The 16,522-nt window shown below is 43.0% G+C and overlaps 1 protein-coding gene across 1 annotated transcript in view; it reads left to right on the forward strand.

Moving 5' to 3' along the window:
• Positions 1-446: 446 nt before the first annotated feature.
• LOC119973756 (putative uncharacterized protein C3orf49) overlaps positions 447-16,522 on the forward strand; it is a 28,728-nt gene continuing 12,652 nt past the window's right edge. The window contains exons 1-4 of the mRNA XM_038812181.1: positions 447-771; positions 870-1,106; positions 8,662-8,743; positions 14,288-14,748. Coding sequence (XP_038668109.1) covers positions 447-771; positions 870-1,106; positions 8,662-8,743; positions 14,288-14,748 — 1,105 coding nt within the window. The remainder of the gene's footprint in view (positions 772-869; positions 1,107-8,661; positions 8,744-14,287; positions 14,749-16,522) is intronic.

Here is a 16,522-nt window from a genome sequence, read left to right on the forward strand (position 1 = left end):
ATCTGGTGTGTTGTCAGATCATTCTAGACTGTTCAGTTTCGAAAACAGCATGAGGAGTACATTAGTTGACATTTTGCTCATGATAGTGGAGGAGCGAGCCCCAGCAAGGGTGGCGGGGTTGGGGAGGGAGGTTTCAGGGAGTCCTGTGGCCCCTTGGTCCAATGTGCCGGTAAGCACGAATCCTGGTGGTGTGTGTGGGTTTTCCCAGCCAGACTGGGACTGGAGTTGAAGTAGGCAGTAGCACATTTCTTATACTCTGTACATAGCTTATTCCTTATAATAAATAGTTTGTTTAGTTACTAAACTTGCTGGCTGTCCATCCTTGAATTATTAGATTGGCGATGAGGATCAACAGGAGAGCCTTCAAATTGCCATGAAAAAAGAGAGCAGGCCTCGAGTGCAAATCATTCAATCTAGGTCCATTCAAGACTCAGTAAGTTACAACAATGCCTGTAACTGGAAAAGTAGAGCCATTTGATCCTAATTCGGAAGATTGGGTTCAGTACATTAAACACTGGCAATATTTTTTTAAAGCAAATGAAATAGGAGAGGAGGACAAGAGGGTAATACCGCTAACAGCCTGCGGTGCCCAAACTTACAATTTAATAAAGACTTTGACTTCTCCAGACATCCCTAACTCTGAAACCTTTGTAGAGCTAGTAGAAATAGTAAACGGGCAGTATCACCCGAAGCCCTCAATAACCATGCAGAGATACAAGTTCAACTCAACAGACAGATCCTCTGGGGAAGCAATAGCAGCTTTCGTGGCAAGTTTGAGGCAAACAACTCATTCTTGTGTATTTGGACCTACCCTTAGCGGTATGTTGAGAGACCGTGTGGTGTGCAGGGTAAATAATACTGTCATACAGAAAAACTGCTGGCAGAGGCAGGAATAACCCTAAAGAAGGTGCTAGAAATTGCCTTTGCCATGGAAAGTGCAGTGTGCAAGGAAGCAGTGTTCACCAAGTTTGGAGGGAAACTGCTAGTAGCAGCAGTGCCAAGGATGAGGACACAGGGCTTGACGAGCAAAGAAGTGCAAAGCCTAAGAGAGTGCAGAGATATAAGAGATTCAGCCAGCAAGCCAAGATTTGTGAAGAATGCCATTGGTATGGGGGAAACCACTCTTAGGAGAAGGTTCAAGGAAGCTGTGTGTTACGCCTGTGGCAGAAAGGGGCATATAAGAAGCAAATGTAGGATCAAGCAGAGCCAACCTGGTGCTAGCAGCGTCAAGATTCCAACTCCAGTGCAAGCATGGGATGAAATTCTGAAGGGGACCAAATGTATCTGAATTGAATAATACTAAGGTGGGAAAAGTAACCCTTGTCCCAATAGTTCTGATGGTCAACAGCCATTTACTGAAAATATGGGTAAACACAGGAGCCTCCGCCACAGGAGTGGGAGAGCAAATTTATCAATACCTACATGGAGGAGCCCAATCCCTGTGATTAAAAACACTACCACCAAGCTGACTATGTAAACAGGTGAAGCTGTACAGGTCCCGGGAACAACAGCAACCTCTTTAAGTTACAGGCAACAATATGCTGAACTGCCCTTAATTGCAGTTGCAGGCCAAGGACCAAGCTTGATGGCCCAAGGTTGGTTTTAGGAAATTAAACTAAATTGGCTAGAAATTATTAAAATTAATGAAGGGGCCTACATGAAGTCCTCAGAGTCCTGTGTCCAAGAGGTATTTCAAGAAGAATTGGTCAAAGTCTGAGGCTTGAAAGCCAAATTTAACGTGGATCCGTAAGCTACACCAAAATTTTACAGAGCCAGATCTGTGCCTTATTCAGTGCAGGAGAAGGTGGAGACTGAACTTAGATGATTAGAATATTTGGGTTTCATAAAGCCTGTGCAATTGTGGAATAGGTATCTACCATTGAGCCGGGTATCACTGTAAGAATATGCAGAGACTACAAAGTAACAATAAAATGGTCAGCAAAGTTAAATAGGTACTCTGTACCTAAAATAGAGATGCTATGCACAAAGTTGATTGGGTGTCTATCATACACCAAGTTAGACATGAGTCATACATACCAGCAGCTAGAGCTAGATGACAGTACCAGGGAGCTTGTCACATAAGGGTTTGTGCCAGTTCACCAGATTGCCATTTCGAGTCTTGTCTGCTTGTACCATTTTTCAACACACAATGGAGAGCCTAATGCAAGATTTGCCTAAAGTAGTCGGCTGTTTGAATATTCTTGGGAGCCACAGAAGTGGAGCATCTAACTAACCTGCAGGAGGTTTTTTAAAAGTTCCAGAAAGCTGGAGTAAGACTAAAAAGAGAGAAATGAACTTTTCAGGTAAATGAGGTGACATATTTGGATTTTAGAGTGGAGGCACAAGGATTGCATCCAATGGAAGAGATCAGGACCATGAAGGAAGAACTAGCCCCAAAGAGTATATCAGAGCTGAAATCTTTCCTTGGAATGGTAAATTAGTATAGGAAATTTATTCCAAACTTGTCTACGACGCTGGCATCTTTACATGCATTCTTAAAAAACAGCAAAGATGGTTATGGAAGCTGCAGCAAAAAGTAGCCTTCAGACAAGTGAAATAAGCCTTGCAGTCATCCTGCCTTTTAGTCCACTTCGATCCTTCAAAAGAAATGGTACTCACTTGTGATGCATCTCCTTATGGAATTGGAGCAGTTATGTCACGTAAAATGAATGATGGGTCAGAAAGGTTCATTGGGGGGGGGGGGGGGGCGGCACGTGGTGCAGTGGTTAGCACTGGGACTGTGGCGCTGAGGACCGGGTTCGAATCCCGGCCCTGGGTCACTGTCTGTGTGGAATTTGCACAATTTCCCCGTGTCTGCATGGGTTTCATCCCCACAACCCAAAGATGCGGAGGTTAGGTGGATTGGCCATGCTAAATTGCCCCTTAATTGGAAAAAAAGATAATTGGGTACTCTGAATTTATTTTTAAAAAGAAAGGCTCGTTGGCTATGCTTCAAGGACGCTAACTGATGCAGAAAAGGCATACTCAGGTTGCAGATCCAGAAAGAGGGTTTGGCCATCATTTTCAGGGTTACAAAATTCCACCAATGTGCTTATGGCCAGCATTTTACCACAATCACTGACCATAAACCCTTAATTTAAGTAATAATGTAATAATCTTTATTGTCACAAGTAGGCTTCCATTAACACTGCAATGAAGTTACTGTGTAAGTCCCCTAGTTACCGCACTCCAGCGCCTGCTCAGGTACACTGAGGGAGAATTCAAAATGTCCAATTCACCGAACAGCATGCCTTTAGGGACTGTGGGAGAAAACCGGAGCACCTGGAGGAAACCCACACAAACACGGGGAGAACATGCAAATTCCACACAGACAGTGACCCAAGCCGGGAAGCGAACATGGGACCCTGGCACTGTGAAGCAATAGTGTTAACCACTGTGCTACCGTGCCGCCCCATACTAGCACTGTTTAGGGAAGATAAGGCGATGCCTCCGTTAGCGTCTGCAAGGATACAGAGCAGGGATTTATTGTTGGCTGCCTATAAGTACACCTTTCACCACCGACCAGGGACACATACATAAAATGCAGATGCCATGAGCCCTCTCCCATTCCGGAAAGTAAACCGCTCCCAGAAACACCACGATAAATTTTCTTGACACATTACCCCAGCGCCTCTGAATCCCCGCACCTGTCCCTGGTGTATCCGATGGGCAGCGGACAGAACAGGGTTGCTGCATGGCAGCTGGGACACCTGGAAGACTGTCGCTCCAGAGTAAGGCCGCAAAGGGGACACAGGTTACAGGGTGAGGATCACAGCAGGCTGCCTCCACTTCTAATGTACCGCCTGGGGACCCATCTAGACAGAGCATTCGGGCCCATAAGACTAAAATGTTCGACACCAGTTAAGTTGGCATGGGTGAAGCACATAGGATTGTGTTAGGGGCTAGGGCCCAATGCTTGTATATGTCACAATAAACACATGCTCACCAATGTTCCGACCTGCATTGATGCTCTATCTGAAGGGTGTGAGGGTTGTGCTGGGGAGGATGTGCCGGATAGGGGTGGTGGGAGGCCACTGCTGTGAGGTGCAGGTGTTGGAGTTGGGCACAGGCCATGCCCCCCAGGACAGTCGGAGGCCACCTCTGGTGTCACCCTCGGAGGCGGCAGGGTACATGGCTGGATATGTGGGGCCACCACGTGGTAGGGCTCAACAGTGCTTGACCCATCACCACATACCACTTTTCCAACCTGCCTCGGTGCTCTGTTTGAAGGATGTGAGGGATGGGCTGGGCTGGGCTGGGTACAGAGGGTGTGCTGGGTAGAGTGTGGGAGGCCGCTGGAGTGGGGCACGGGTATTGGAGGTGGGCACGGGCCAGAGCACTCAGGGCAGTCAGAGGCGGTGTGGTGGCGCCATGTGGTAGGGCCTACCCAGTGCATGACCCACCACCGCACAGGCTACTTTTGGTGGCCTGGGATAATACAGAGATAAAGAGCATGGTTAAGCAGTGTGACCAATGCCAGATGCAACAAAAGTTATCATCCGCAGCCCTGTTGCACCCTTGGGAATGGCCAGATCAACCATGGGTGAGATATCATGTGGACTTCATGCCCCTTTTCTGGGTACAATGTTTCTACTTGCAGTGGACGCATACTCAAAATAGCTGGATATTTAGGAAATTAAGTCCACAACTTCTTTTGCAACAGTTGGAAAGGTAAGGCAAAGCTTTGCCACCTGTGGGTTGCCAGAGGTGATGGTTTCAGAAAATGGAACAATATATACCAGCGAGGAGTTCCAACATTTTATGTTGTTCAATAGTATTAAACATATATGTATCACGCCTTACCATCCCTCATCGAATGGACTCACTAAGAGGGATGTACAAACCTTTACAGCAGCCATGAAAAAGCAACCACCAGCATCCCCACAGACAAGATAGCATGTTTTCTCATTCACTGTAGGACGATGCCACACATGACTGCTGGAGTTACTACTGCTGAGTTACTGATGGATAGGCATGAGGGGTCTAGATTGGACCTGGTGTTTCCCAATTTGACGGTGAGGGTGGAGGCAAACTGTTCAAAAGAAGAGTTACGATTCAACAAGAACTGAGGGGACATTAGAAGTAGATAACCTAGTATATGTTATAATAAATTGGGTCCCAGGTGCCGTCATGACCAGAACAAGCCTGGTATAAGGTGAAAGTTCAAGATAAAATCCTAACAAACATTTAGACCACTTGAGAAGACGGGAGTCATCGAGAACCAGTGGGACAGTCTGCTCTTATTATACCTGCCAATAATGTTATTTATGATGTGGAGATGCCGGTGTTGGACTGGGGTGAGCGCAGTAAGAAGTCTTACAACACCAGGTTAAAATCCAACATGTTTGTTTCAAACACTAGCCATTCACCTGAGGAAGGAGCAGTGCTCCGGAAGCTAGTGTTTGAAACAGTAATGTTATTGTGAGTGAAAGAAATGTAGGGGCAAATCAACCTGAGGAAGGGTCAAATAACATTCCTGTGGGCGTTGAAGTAGTAAGAAGCACAGCTGCACCATGACAAGCTGAGAGTCCAACTTCTGAAAAACAATGAAGCTACATCTACTGTGGAGGCACCACCTGCTCAATTACGTCACCCCCAGAGGAAGAGAAAACCCCCTGACAAGCTGAGTTCACGATGGACTGTGTTAAAGAACTTGTTCATTGTTGCTCTATTGTAAATGGTTTAACTTTTGTTTGAATATGGTAATAAGGGACTTAAAGAGGGGAGGGTTGTAGTAATGAGTCCCTTTGAGGAGGCGAGGTTTTAGGAGAGATCATGTGACCCAATCAGCCAATCAGGCAGGAGAGCGCAAATCCTTGCGCTCAGCCTGGGCTCTCTCAGCCAGGCTGGGACCAGAGTCGAAGTTGTCAGCAGCACATTTCTTATACTCTGTACATATTTTATTGCGTATAATAAATAGTTAATTTATTTTCTAAACTTGGCCATCCTTGAATTATTAGATAGTAGTCAGTTAAACAATGAAAGTTGTTTCAACAAGAAATGAATGAGTAGTCAACAATCAATGATCCACTGATTTTATTTTCTTCTTGTATCGCCACCGTGGAAAAATTGGACCCACAAAACCAAGCTTCCCAAACTAAAGGGTTAATATTCAAAATAAAAACAGAAAATGCTGGAAAAACTCAGCAGGTGTGGCAGCATCTGTGGAGGGAGAAACAGAGTTAACATTGGGTCCGTATGACTCTTCTTCAGAGCTAATGAGCAGGAGAATTTGTGATGGATTTTATATGTGGTTAATACTTGAATTCTGGGAGTTGAGACTAAGGATCTACACAGACAAGGAGAAATAGATGAAAGTACTTGAAGCTGATCCCAGATGTATCAAGTTTATTAACTGATGTGCCATGGCAAGTGAATAAACAGCCATCACATCAATATCAGAAACGCTGTCATTTTATCATTATTTAGAGACAGGGAAAAGAGAGGGGCATTTTGACATTTGCAAGCCTGACCAGCCAGTTTGCCACCGGTTTCAGCTCTTTGGTTTAAGAATGGGCAATATTGGATCATACCGGCTGGCAGTAACGTACTTTTGGCGGAGGAAGCAACAAAATATTGAACAAATCATCCCAGGACAGGAGTAGTGTTCCGATATCAGACCAGTTTAACTTTAAGGGACTTAAAGGGGGGAGGGTTGTAGTAAGTTTGTTAGGATACTGGACAAGAAACCCCAAACAATTTTGAATTTGTATAACTGAGGAAAGGCTACTTCACCCCGGGAGGGATGACTCTGACCAATAGGTATCTTTTACGCCAAAACAAACATGAATTTAAACACAAAATTAACCACATTAACATCAAAGAAATAGTTTTACAATTAACAGTTAATTAGTTGTTAGATAAAAGTAAAAACTTTAACTCACTGTCTACACCTGCCACTATATAGATGCCAACTAAGCAATCTAATTGAGTTCAAATTCCACTCATAAATAAAGCTAACAACCAGGTCTACTTGCTGTTCTCCATGCAAGCCATAGTAGAGGAACCCTTTCAGCAACAACCCAAAAATCCTTCTGTCTTGTCAAACTCAAATCTTGTGGCAAATCTGCCAAAACCACAGACAGACCTGGCTCCTCCTAATAATGATATTATCTGTATCCTACTAAGATCCCCACGACCTGCCTAGCTAGGACTAAAAACCAGTCCCTTATAAATTATCTAAACCACAAGGAATTTCTTCGCTGTAAACAATATTTTATTAGCCATCTAAATATAAACAAGTAAATGGTTACAATCAATGATTACTTCACCTGGGGCAGCACAGCCATGCAGTGGTTAGCACTGCTGCCTACGGCGCTGAGGAACCGGCTTCAATCCCTACCCCAGGTCACTGTCAATGTAGAGTTTGCACATTCTCCCCGTGTCTGCATGGGTTTCACCCCCACAACCCAAAGATGTGCAGGTTAGGTGGATTGGCCAGGTTAAATTGCCCCTTAATTGGAAAATAAATAATTGGGTGCTCTAAATTCATTTTTTTTTTTAAAGTGGTTACCTCACCTTTAGAACTCCTTAATCACAGCTTTGGCAGACATACTGCCTGTATGTATATGAACTCAGGGTTTTTAATAACATTACTGCAACAAAATATAAAATATAAAGCATTTCCTACATTCATCACAGTGGTTGAAAATATTTTTCTGGGTCCCGAAGGAGTGCTCCTTTTTTTCCTGGCCCCAGAAAAATAATTGAAACTTACCTTTGCTGGGCCTCTTCCTTTATTGCCTGTGGAACTGATTGGTGAATGAAAGGAGCATCTTTTGACCAGTTCTCCCTAAAATGGAAATCAGGGTCCTTTGTATTTTATAAAATTCCTATTTTCCTATTAAAAGGTACCTGTTGCCTGAAACAGGCAGTTACTTTAAACAATTAGCATTAAGCCCCTTTTAAAGTGGTAATAACTGCAACAGAGCGCAATCAGGGCAGTGATCTGCATCATGATTTTAACTGCATTGCTGTACCATTTTCCCAAGCAGTTACAGGTGCTGCCCGACTTGCTGAGTATTTCCTGCTCTTATTTCAGTTTTACAGCATTCACAGTATTTGGCTCCTGCATTAGCAGTTTGATTCTTATTGAATGTGGAACCAGGTGCAAAAAAATACATTTGCTACTAGCCTGAGAAGGAATTTGCTCCCACAAACTATGTCATCTGAATTTTCCATGTTTTTGCACGTTTTGGATTAAATATTTTAATAATTACTTGCAATCAGTGCATTGTGTTGACTGTTTTCTGTACTTCAGAAGGAAAATGTTATTTATGTAATCACACTACCCTCTTTGTGAAAGTACAAGAATATGAATTAACAGCCTCGCAGTCTCTTGTGGAATTTCACAGGTGTGTCTGATTTCTCATCCGCTTCGTCTCACAGCCACACAACTGTAATCCCAATGATGCACTTCACAAAGGCAAGCAAAATGAATCTGACATTCCATAAATAGCTGCTGGAAAACTTACACATTTGCAGCAACAATGAATTTGTCATCCTCCTTTAAATATTTATCTATTTCCCAAAGGGATTTAGGATCAATCGTTGAGACCCAGGGTGTGTGAGAATCGCACTTTTTCAGTTTCCAGTTCTATTTCATGAGCTCCAATGTAACCATGCACAAGAATTATGCTAGTTGCCTTCATTCCCGGCCAGTTTTTAATCAAGATCCAAGCTGTAGACGAGTGACTAAAGAAGAAAGTGAGGCACTTGAACACAGAGAAAAAGGAATTGTGAGGTGAGTATCTGCAATTCCATGAACTGCATTATCCAGGCAATGACTTGCTAAGTTGTTAAGCCTTAACTGCTGCCATGCTGTAAAGTTAAACAGTAATGCCAAACTCACGTCGCATGTAACTGCACCATATTTTTCTTTGATAGTAAGTGACAACAAACTTCATCATAGTCTTTTTGGTGTTTCCTTGACACAAAGCATTTACATATAATTTAGTGAACATTTGCCAAACGTGCAATTTATGATTTGCTTTTTGTTTTTGTAACTAACTCAACTGCTAAAATGGGTATGAATTTTAATGTTAACCTCTTCCCAGTTCAGGAAAATGGGTAACTGTGCCAAGATTAGTTTATTTAACTGGAAGTTCTGCTGTACAAATCTGAATTCAGTTCTCTAATCCTAACTGTGTACTGCTTAACTATTTTACTGCTGATTTATGATACGGTAAATATTATGGTAAGCTGCATTTTGATTTGCAAAGTGATTTATAACTAGCTTTTAGCCTGAATTAAGGAGTGATATCAAGCAACTGAAAACCCACGTACATTTTGAGATATCAATGTGCAAAGCTCATGTTCAATTATTTTGTACGCAGTTTCATCAACCTGGCAAGCTATGGGTTTATTTTTAATGCATTAATGATGGTTGTTTGTTATTGTCATTCCTTTTAATGAGAGGGCATCTAACATTTGGAAATAAGTCCAATAATCATAGAGCTTTGATCAAAAAATAAGGTAAACCTATGGAGTTATGTTTATATCTAAGAGAATGAGATGCATCAAAGTGGATATTTTTTTAAACCAAAACAAGTGACAGTCTTCCTAAATTAGTGAGCCTTGGTGATGAATTTTCTGAACAAAATTTTTATCAATCACATGAAATGCTAAACATACCAATATTAATGAAGTAATCTGGGAGACATAAATAAAGAGGCTGAACAGGTTTATTTTAACTCAAAAGATAAAGCCGCTGCCACGGCATACAACACAAATGTCCCAGTCTGGGACTATCGGGACATAGGAACATAGGAATTAGGCCTTCGAGCCTGTTCCGCCATTCAATGAGATCATGGTTGATCTTTTCCTGGGATCCCCAGTCCGGGTCTGGGAGCAGCATTTAAAGGCCTCACTAACAAGTCCCAATTAGCCGAGCGTCCGCCCGTTACCATGGGAACCGGTACCCTACCAGCCCCAAGGGGAGATGGATTAGTGATCCTTCCTGAGGGTTATGACAGTTAGCAAAAAATATGTTTCGTTGACAGTGCTTTATTTAAAAACATTCCTCTGAGGGCTTACCTTTTAATAATGTTATTCACAATTGGCGTGAAAATTTGATGGCCAACCTGCTAGAAAGGCTGATTCAAGTACTGTCTATCTATCTGTAATAAATTACTTCCCAGTGGTTAGCAATGCTGCCTCATGGCGCCGAGGTCCCAGGTTCGATCCTGGCTCCGTCACTGTCCGTGTGGAGTTTGCACATTCTCCACATATTTGTGTGGGTTTTGCCCCCACAACCCAAAGATATGCAGGGGTGGTGGATTGGCCATGCTAAATTGTCCCTTAATTAGAAAAAATGAATTGGATACTCTAAAAAAAAAAATTTTTTTAATTACTTTCTCAATGGTACATTGGTAAATTTTGATCGAGTTATCAAACAGTGCAAATACAGCAACGTAATTATTTTTGGGTTGGTAGGAAAGTATTGGTTGATAGAATGATAGAACACTTTCATTTAAAAGGTTTAAGATTTAAAAGTGATCAGTAAGGGTTTATAAAACAGTTCTCTTAATTATCCAATGAGTATTTCTAAACATACAGAAGAACAAAGCTACCAACAATGTTTGATTTTGCAACCTTTTTACCACTTTACCTTCCTTATTAAATCTCTTTTGCTGCCCAGCTCCTTAGCCAGGGGAGTAAACACTTCTTTTATGCTGTGAACAGGTCAATGGAAGACCTACCTCTACTATTTCTGGTGGTGCTAACATTCTTACTGTTAACACAGATCAATCAAATACTAAAGTACTCCAGTCCTGACAAAAATTAATCTCAGTCATTAATAGCAATCAAATTTCAATGATAATTCTAATTCTAATTTAAATTCAGCGTTGCTGAATTAGTCCGACAAGCCATGCAATTATTCCAAATTAGCCTCAATATCTGCTGCTAAGAGTAGCTGTTCAAGTCAACAACAAAAACTTGTATTTCTGCAACACCTTTCACTTAGTAAAACACCGCAAGAGTGTTAGAAAGTAAAATTTAACTCTGAGATATGTAAGGAAATGTTAGAGCAGATAGAAGTTAGTTTTTCAAAGAATCTTAAAAGGATGAAAAAGCACTTGAGAGGCTGAGACGTTTCCAGAGATAATTCAAGAGTACAGAGATTTAGCAGCTAAACTCATAGAATCGTACAATTTACAGTGCAGAAGGCGGCCATTTGGCCCAACAAGTCTGCACGGCCCCTGGAAAGAGCACCCTATCTAGGCCCACACCTCCACCCTATACCAGCAACCCAGCCTAACCATTTTGGATACTGAGGGCAATTTAGCATGGCCAATCCACCTAATCTGCACATCTTTGGACTGTGGGAGGAAACTGGAGTACACGGAGGACACGGGGAGAACGTGCAGACTCCGCACAAACAGAGACCCAAGCCGGGAATCGAACCTGGGACCCTGGAGCTGTGAAGCAACAGTGCGAACCATTGTGCTACCCTGCCACCCAGGGCCACCAAAGGTGCAGCAACTAAAATAAGTGATGCTGAAGGAGCCAGAATTGATGAGCGGCACATTCTCCCTGTATCTGCGTGAGTTTCCTCCGGTGCTCCGGTTTCCTCCCGCAAGTCCTGAAAGATGTGCTGTACCCAATTAATTTTTTTTCCAATTAAGGGGCAATTTAGAGTGTTCAATCCACCTACCTTGCGCATCTTTGGGTTGTGGGGGCAAAACTCACGCAACCACGGGGAGAATGTGCAAACTCCACACAGACAGTGACCCAGAGCTGGTATCGAACCTGGGACCTCGGCGTCGTGAGGCAACAGGGCTAACCCACTGCGCTATTGTGCTGCAAAGATGTGCTGTTAGGTCATTTGGACATTCTGAATTCTCCCTCAGTCTACCCAAACAGGCGCTGGAATGTGGCGACTAGGGGCTTTCCACAGTAACTTCATTGCAGTGTTAATGTAAGCCTAGTTGTGACAAAAAGATTATATTTAAAAAAAAGAATTGTGGGGCTGGAAAAGATTACAGAGATATGGAGGGGTCAAAATATGGGTGGATTTGATAGCAAGGATAAGAATTTTAAAATCATGACATTGCTTAACTGGGAACCAAAGAAAGTTAGGGATCAGTGGTGATAGATGAACATGAGTTAAGGACTCATAGATGATCTTATGTTTACAGAGGGTAAAAGTTTAGAGGCTAGGGAGGAGCGGTTTAGAATAATCAAACGTCGAGGTAACAAAGGCATGCTCAGGCAGGAAAGAAATCGGGTGATGTTACGGAGGTACCAATAGGTGCTCCTAATTGTGGCACAAATATTTTGAAAATATTTTTATTCAAGTTTTTTTGATATTTTAACATTTTAAAACATAGCAAAGGGAAAACAACATCAACCCCTCCCCCACCCCCAGTAACCTCAACCAAACACCCCACTTTGCACCCCTGCCTCACCCCATCTCTTGTCGAACCCCTCAGTTTCCCACCTTGAAGCAAATTTCACCTTTTCCAGATACAAAATCTCCATTAGATCCCCAGCCACACCAAGGCACAGGATGGAGCAACTGACCTGCATCCCAACAGGACCCGCCTGCGAGCGATCAGCGAGGCGAAGGCTAAAACATCTGCCCCTGCTCCCATCTGTAGCTCCAGCAAGTCCGACACCCGAAATATGGCCTCCAGGGGACTGGGCTCGAAATCCAGGTACAAAATCCAACCTGGTGCTGAAGAATGACCTCCAAAATTTCTCCAATTAAAGGCAGGACCAGAAAATATGCATTCAATTGGCCGGGTCCCTCCCACAACACTCCACGCCTTCAAACAACTGGCTCAGCCTCGGCGTTGTCAGGTGCGTTCTGTGTACTACCTTTAGCTGTATCAACCCCAGCCTCACACATGAGATTGAGGAATTCACCTGCCACAGCACCAATCCACCTAACCTGCACATCTTTGGACTGTGGGAGGAAACTGAAGCACCCATCCAACTCCCAGGATCCTTGGGGACCCTCACTCTGCTGCCTGGCACATGGGCAATGGGCTTACCTCCTTGGGTCCAATGTGCCAGACTAGGTATCAGTGCGAGGGTGCCGGGGGAAATGTTCCTTCGGCAAGGTGGTTGGGGGTGGCTGAGGAGGATGCTGGGAGGTTGGGCTGGGTGTCAGGTCATGCATGCGGTTGGGGGGGGGGGACCGTTATTTCCATGGTGGGGATTGGAAGCCTCGCTTTGCTGAGGGGTTGGGGTGCTCCACTTGTTGAGGGGGGGAAGTCAACATTTGTGTTTGGGGAACGGGTTCCTGCAACTGGATGCTGGGATCGGGGTGCCCATTGAAAGTGGTGGCCTGATATGGGTAAGTGCAGGCTGGCCGGCATGCTCGCTACTATACATAATTTAGTATAGTAAAATTATGAGAGTCCCACCTCGGTGACACTCCTAGCGGTAGCAGGAATGACTCCGGTTTTCCCACTGGTGGGAGCACTTAGTCCCAAAACCAGAGATTCGCGCCCAATGGCTTTGGTCTTCCCAATATTTATTTGGAGGAATTTACTGCTCATCCAATACTGGACTAGCAGTCTGATCATTTAGAGACAGTGGAGAGATTCAGAGGTGTTGATGAGGAAGAACTCCATGTATTCGGCGTACTCGACAAAACTGACACTCTTTTTGGATCATGTCACTAAGACGCAACATGCAGTTGAGAAATAGGATAAAGCCAAGGATAGATCCTGAGGGGAGACAGGAGGTAAGGGTGCGGATGTGAAAAGAGAAGCCCAGTCCATATGCAGCTCCTTTGGCAATGTACTACCTGTTCCTCTATCGATTAAATTTGACGTCCTCTGCATGCTCCAGAAAAGAATATCTTCAGGCCAAATTGCCTTCACTGTACTAGATAATGAGTTGAATCTCCTGCAAGTATAAGAGGAAACTCTAAATGAAAACCAGGAGAGAACAAAGAACAAAGAGAACAAAGAAAATTACAGCACAGGAACAGGCCCTTCGGCCCTCCCAGCCTGCGCCGATCCAGATCCTTTATCTAAACCTGTCTCCTATTTTCCAAGGTCTACTTCCCTCCGTTCCCGCCCATTCATATACCTGTCTAAATGCTTCTTAAATGATAAAGAACAAAAAAGAGGTAATTTAAATTCCAATAACTGGGCTTTCCACTAAATTTTTAAAGTGGGAAAGGTCTAATTAGTTAATTAAATATAAAGCTCCATGCAAATGGAATAAATAGTAACATTTACTTGAAAATAATGAATGTTGTGATGTTTGGAATGTTGGTTAAATTACATGATTATTGCATTAATTATTTCTGTCTTGCTGTCTGGTGCAGGTGGCACAGAGCTGTATCCACCAATCTGGTTAAGCCCCTAGTTTTCATTCCCGAAGATGAATTGTCCAGAGAGAATGGCTCTGAATATAATGAATGCAAGAAAAAAAGCCTTATGAGTAAAATGCGAAAAACATTTGGGAGGTTTATAACACATCACTGCCAAAACAAGCAACTAAAGAATTTTGACAAGAGAATTGACAGTAATTGTACCAGAAGTCCTTCAAGAACAAGAAACTTCCCACGATTTCCAGTAAAATGCGATCGAATTCTGAGGACCAGCAAGGTCACTGGCTCACCGCTGCAGTTCCTGGGAAGAACAGCACCAAATCATATGCAGAGAAATGATTCATACTCATACAGACAAACAGATAACAAGGCAACCAAAGGACAGGCCAAGCATTTGGCAAATATTGATGAAACAAAGATATTTTCAACATTAAAGTCACAACCACACAAAACTGGTTGGTATACATAGCTGAATAACTTTTAATGTTATAAAAAGGCTTGGGGCTGTTTCGCTATTAAAATTAAAGCCTTCTTGACACGCAGTAAAGAGGGAGGAGATTCAATTTTCAGTTAATTGGTGTGTTTACCTGTTTGCTGAGAGTTGGGATTATTCAGCCGAATCGCAGTGAAATACTACTGGAGAGACAATAACGAATGTGGCCTTGGCTCCTAGGCTGAAATACATCACCTGGCAGCCAATTTTAATTTTTAAAAAAATAAATTTAGAGTACCCAATTCATATTTTCCAATTAAGGGGCAATTTAACATGGCCAATCCACCTACCCTGCACATCTTTGGGTTGTGGGGGAGAAACCCACGCAAATACGGAGAGAATGTGCAAACTCCACACGGACAGTGGGCAGCCAATTATAATGATGGAAGATGACTATCAGCTGCCGTGGAGAAATTTGAAAATTCAAACTGTTCCATCTTTCTCTGTGTGGCCAGGGAACTACAACACACAAACATATGAATTAGGAGCAGGAGTGGGCCACTCAGCCCTTCGTACCTGCTCCACCATTCAATCAGATCCTGGCTGATCTGATTGTAACCTCAACCCCACATTCCTGCCTACCCCCACCAACCTTTCATCTAGCTCTACCTTTAAAATATTCAAAGACACTGCTTCCACTTCCTTTTGTTGAAGAGAGTTCCAAAGACACATCACGCTTTGAGAGAAACAAATTCTCATCATCTCTGTCTCAAATAGGCAATCCCTAATTTTTAAACATTGGCTTTTAGTTCTAGATTCTCTCACAAGAGGAAACATCCTCTCCACATCCACCGTGTCAAGACCCCTCAGGATATTAAATGTTTCAATCAAGTTACCACTTACTCTTCTAAATTCCAGTGAACACAAGCTTAATTCCCAGGTCACTGTCCGTGTGGAGTTTGCACATTCACTCCGTGCCTGCAAGGGTCTCACCCAATCAAACCCAAAGATGTGCAGGGTAGGTAGATTGGCCACGCTAAATTACCCGTTAATTGTAAAAAAAGAATTGGGTATTCTAAATTTATTTTTAAAGAGAATACAAGCTTAATCTGCCCAACTTTTTCTTGTAAGACAACCATCCATTCCAGGTAGTAGTCCATTAAACATTCTCTGAACTGAAAAATGCATTTTTATCTTTCCTAAAATGAGAACAATAGTGTACACAATACTACAGATGTGGTCTTACCAGTGCCTGAACAACTCAAGCATATCCTCTCAATTCCTTTCACAATAAACAGTAACATTCTATTACCTTCCTATTTACTTGCTGAAACTGCATACTGGTGTTTTATAACTCATGCACTGGAACACCCAGATCCCTCTGAGTCTCAGAGCAATATCTCACCACTTAGATACTAAGTTTCTTCTTTATTATTCCTGCTAAAGTGGACCATTTCACATTTTCCCATATTATTCTCCATTTGCCGGATCTTTGCTGACTCACTTAACCTATCTCCCTTTGTGTGTGATGTGGAGATGCCGGCGTTGGACTGGGGTGAGCACAGTAAGAAGTCTTACAGCACCAGGTTAAAGTCCAACAGGTTTGTTTCAAATCACTAGCTTTCGGAGCACTGCTCCTTCCTCAGGTGAATGCGAGGAAGGAGCAGTGCTCCGAAAGCTAGTGATTTGAAACAAACCTGTTGGACTTTAACCTGGTGTTGTAAGACTTCTTACTGTATCTCCCTTTGTAGCCTCTTTACATCCTCTTCACAATTTACTTTCTTACCTATCTTTGT

This window comes from Scyliorhinus canicula, chromosome 11 (genome assembly GCF_902713615.1).
Source record: "Scyliorhinus canicula chromosome 11, sScyCan1.1, whole genome shotgun sequence".
NCBI lineage: Eukaryota > Metazoa > Chordata > Chondrichthyes > Carcharhiniformes > Scyliorhinidae > Scyliorhinus > Scyliorhinus canicula.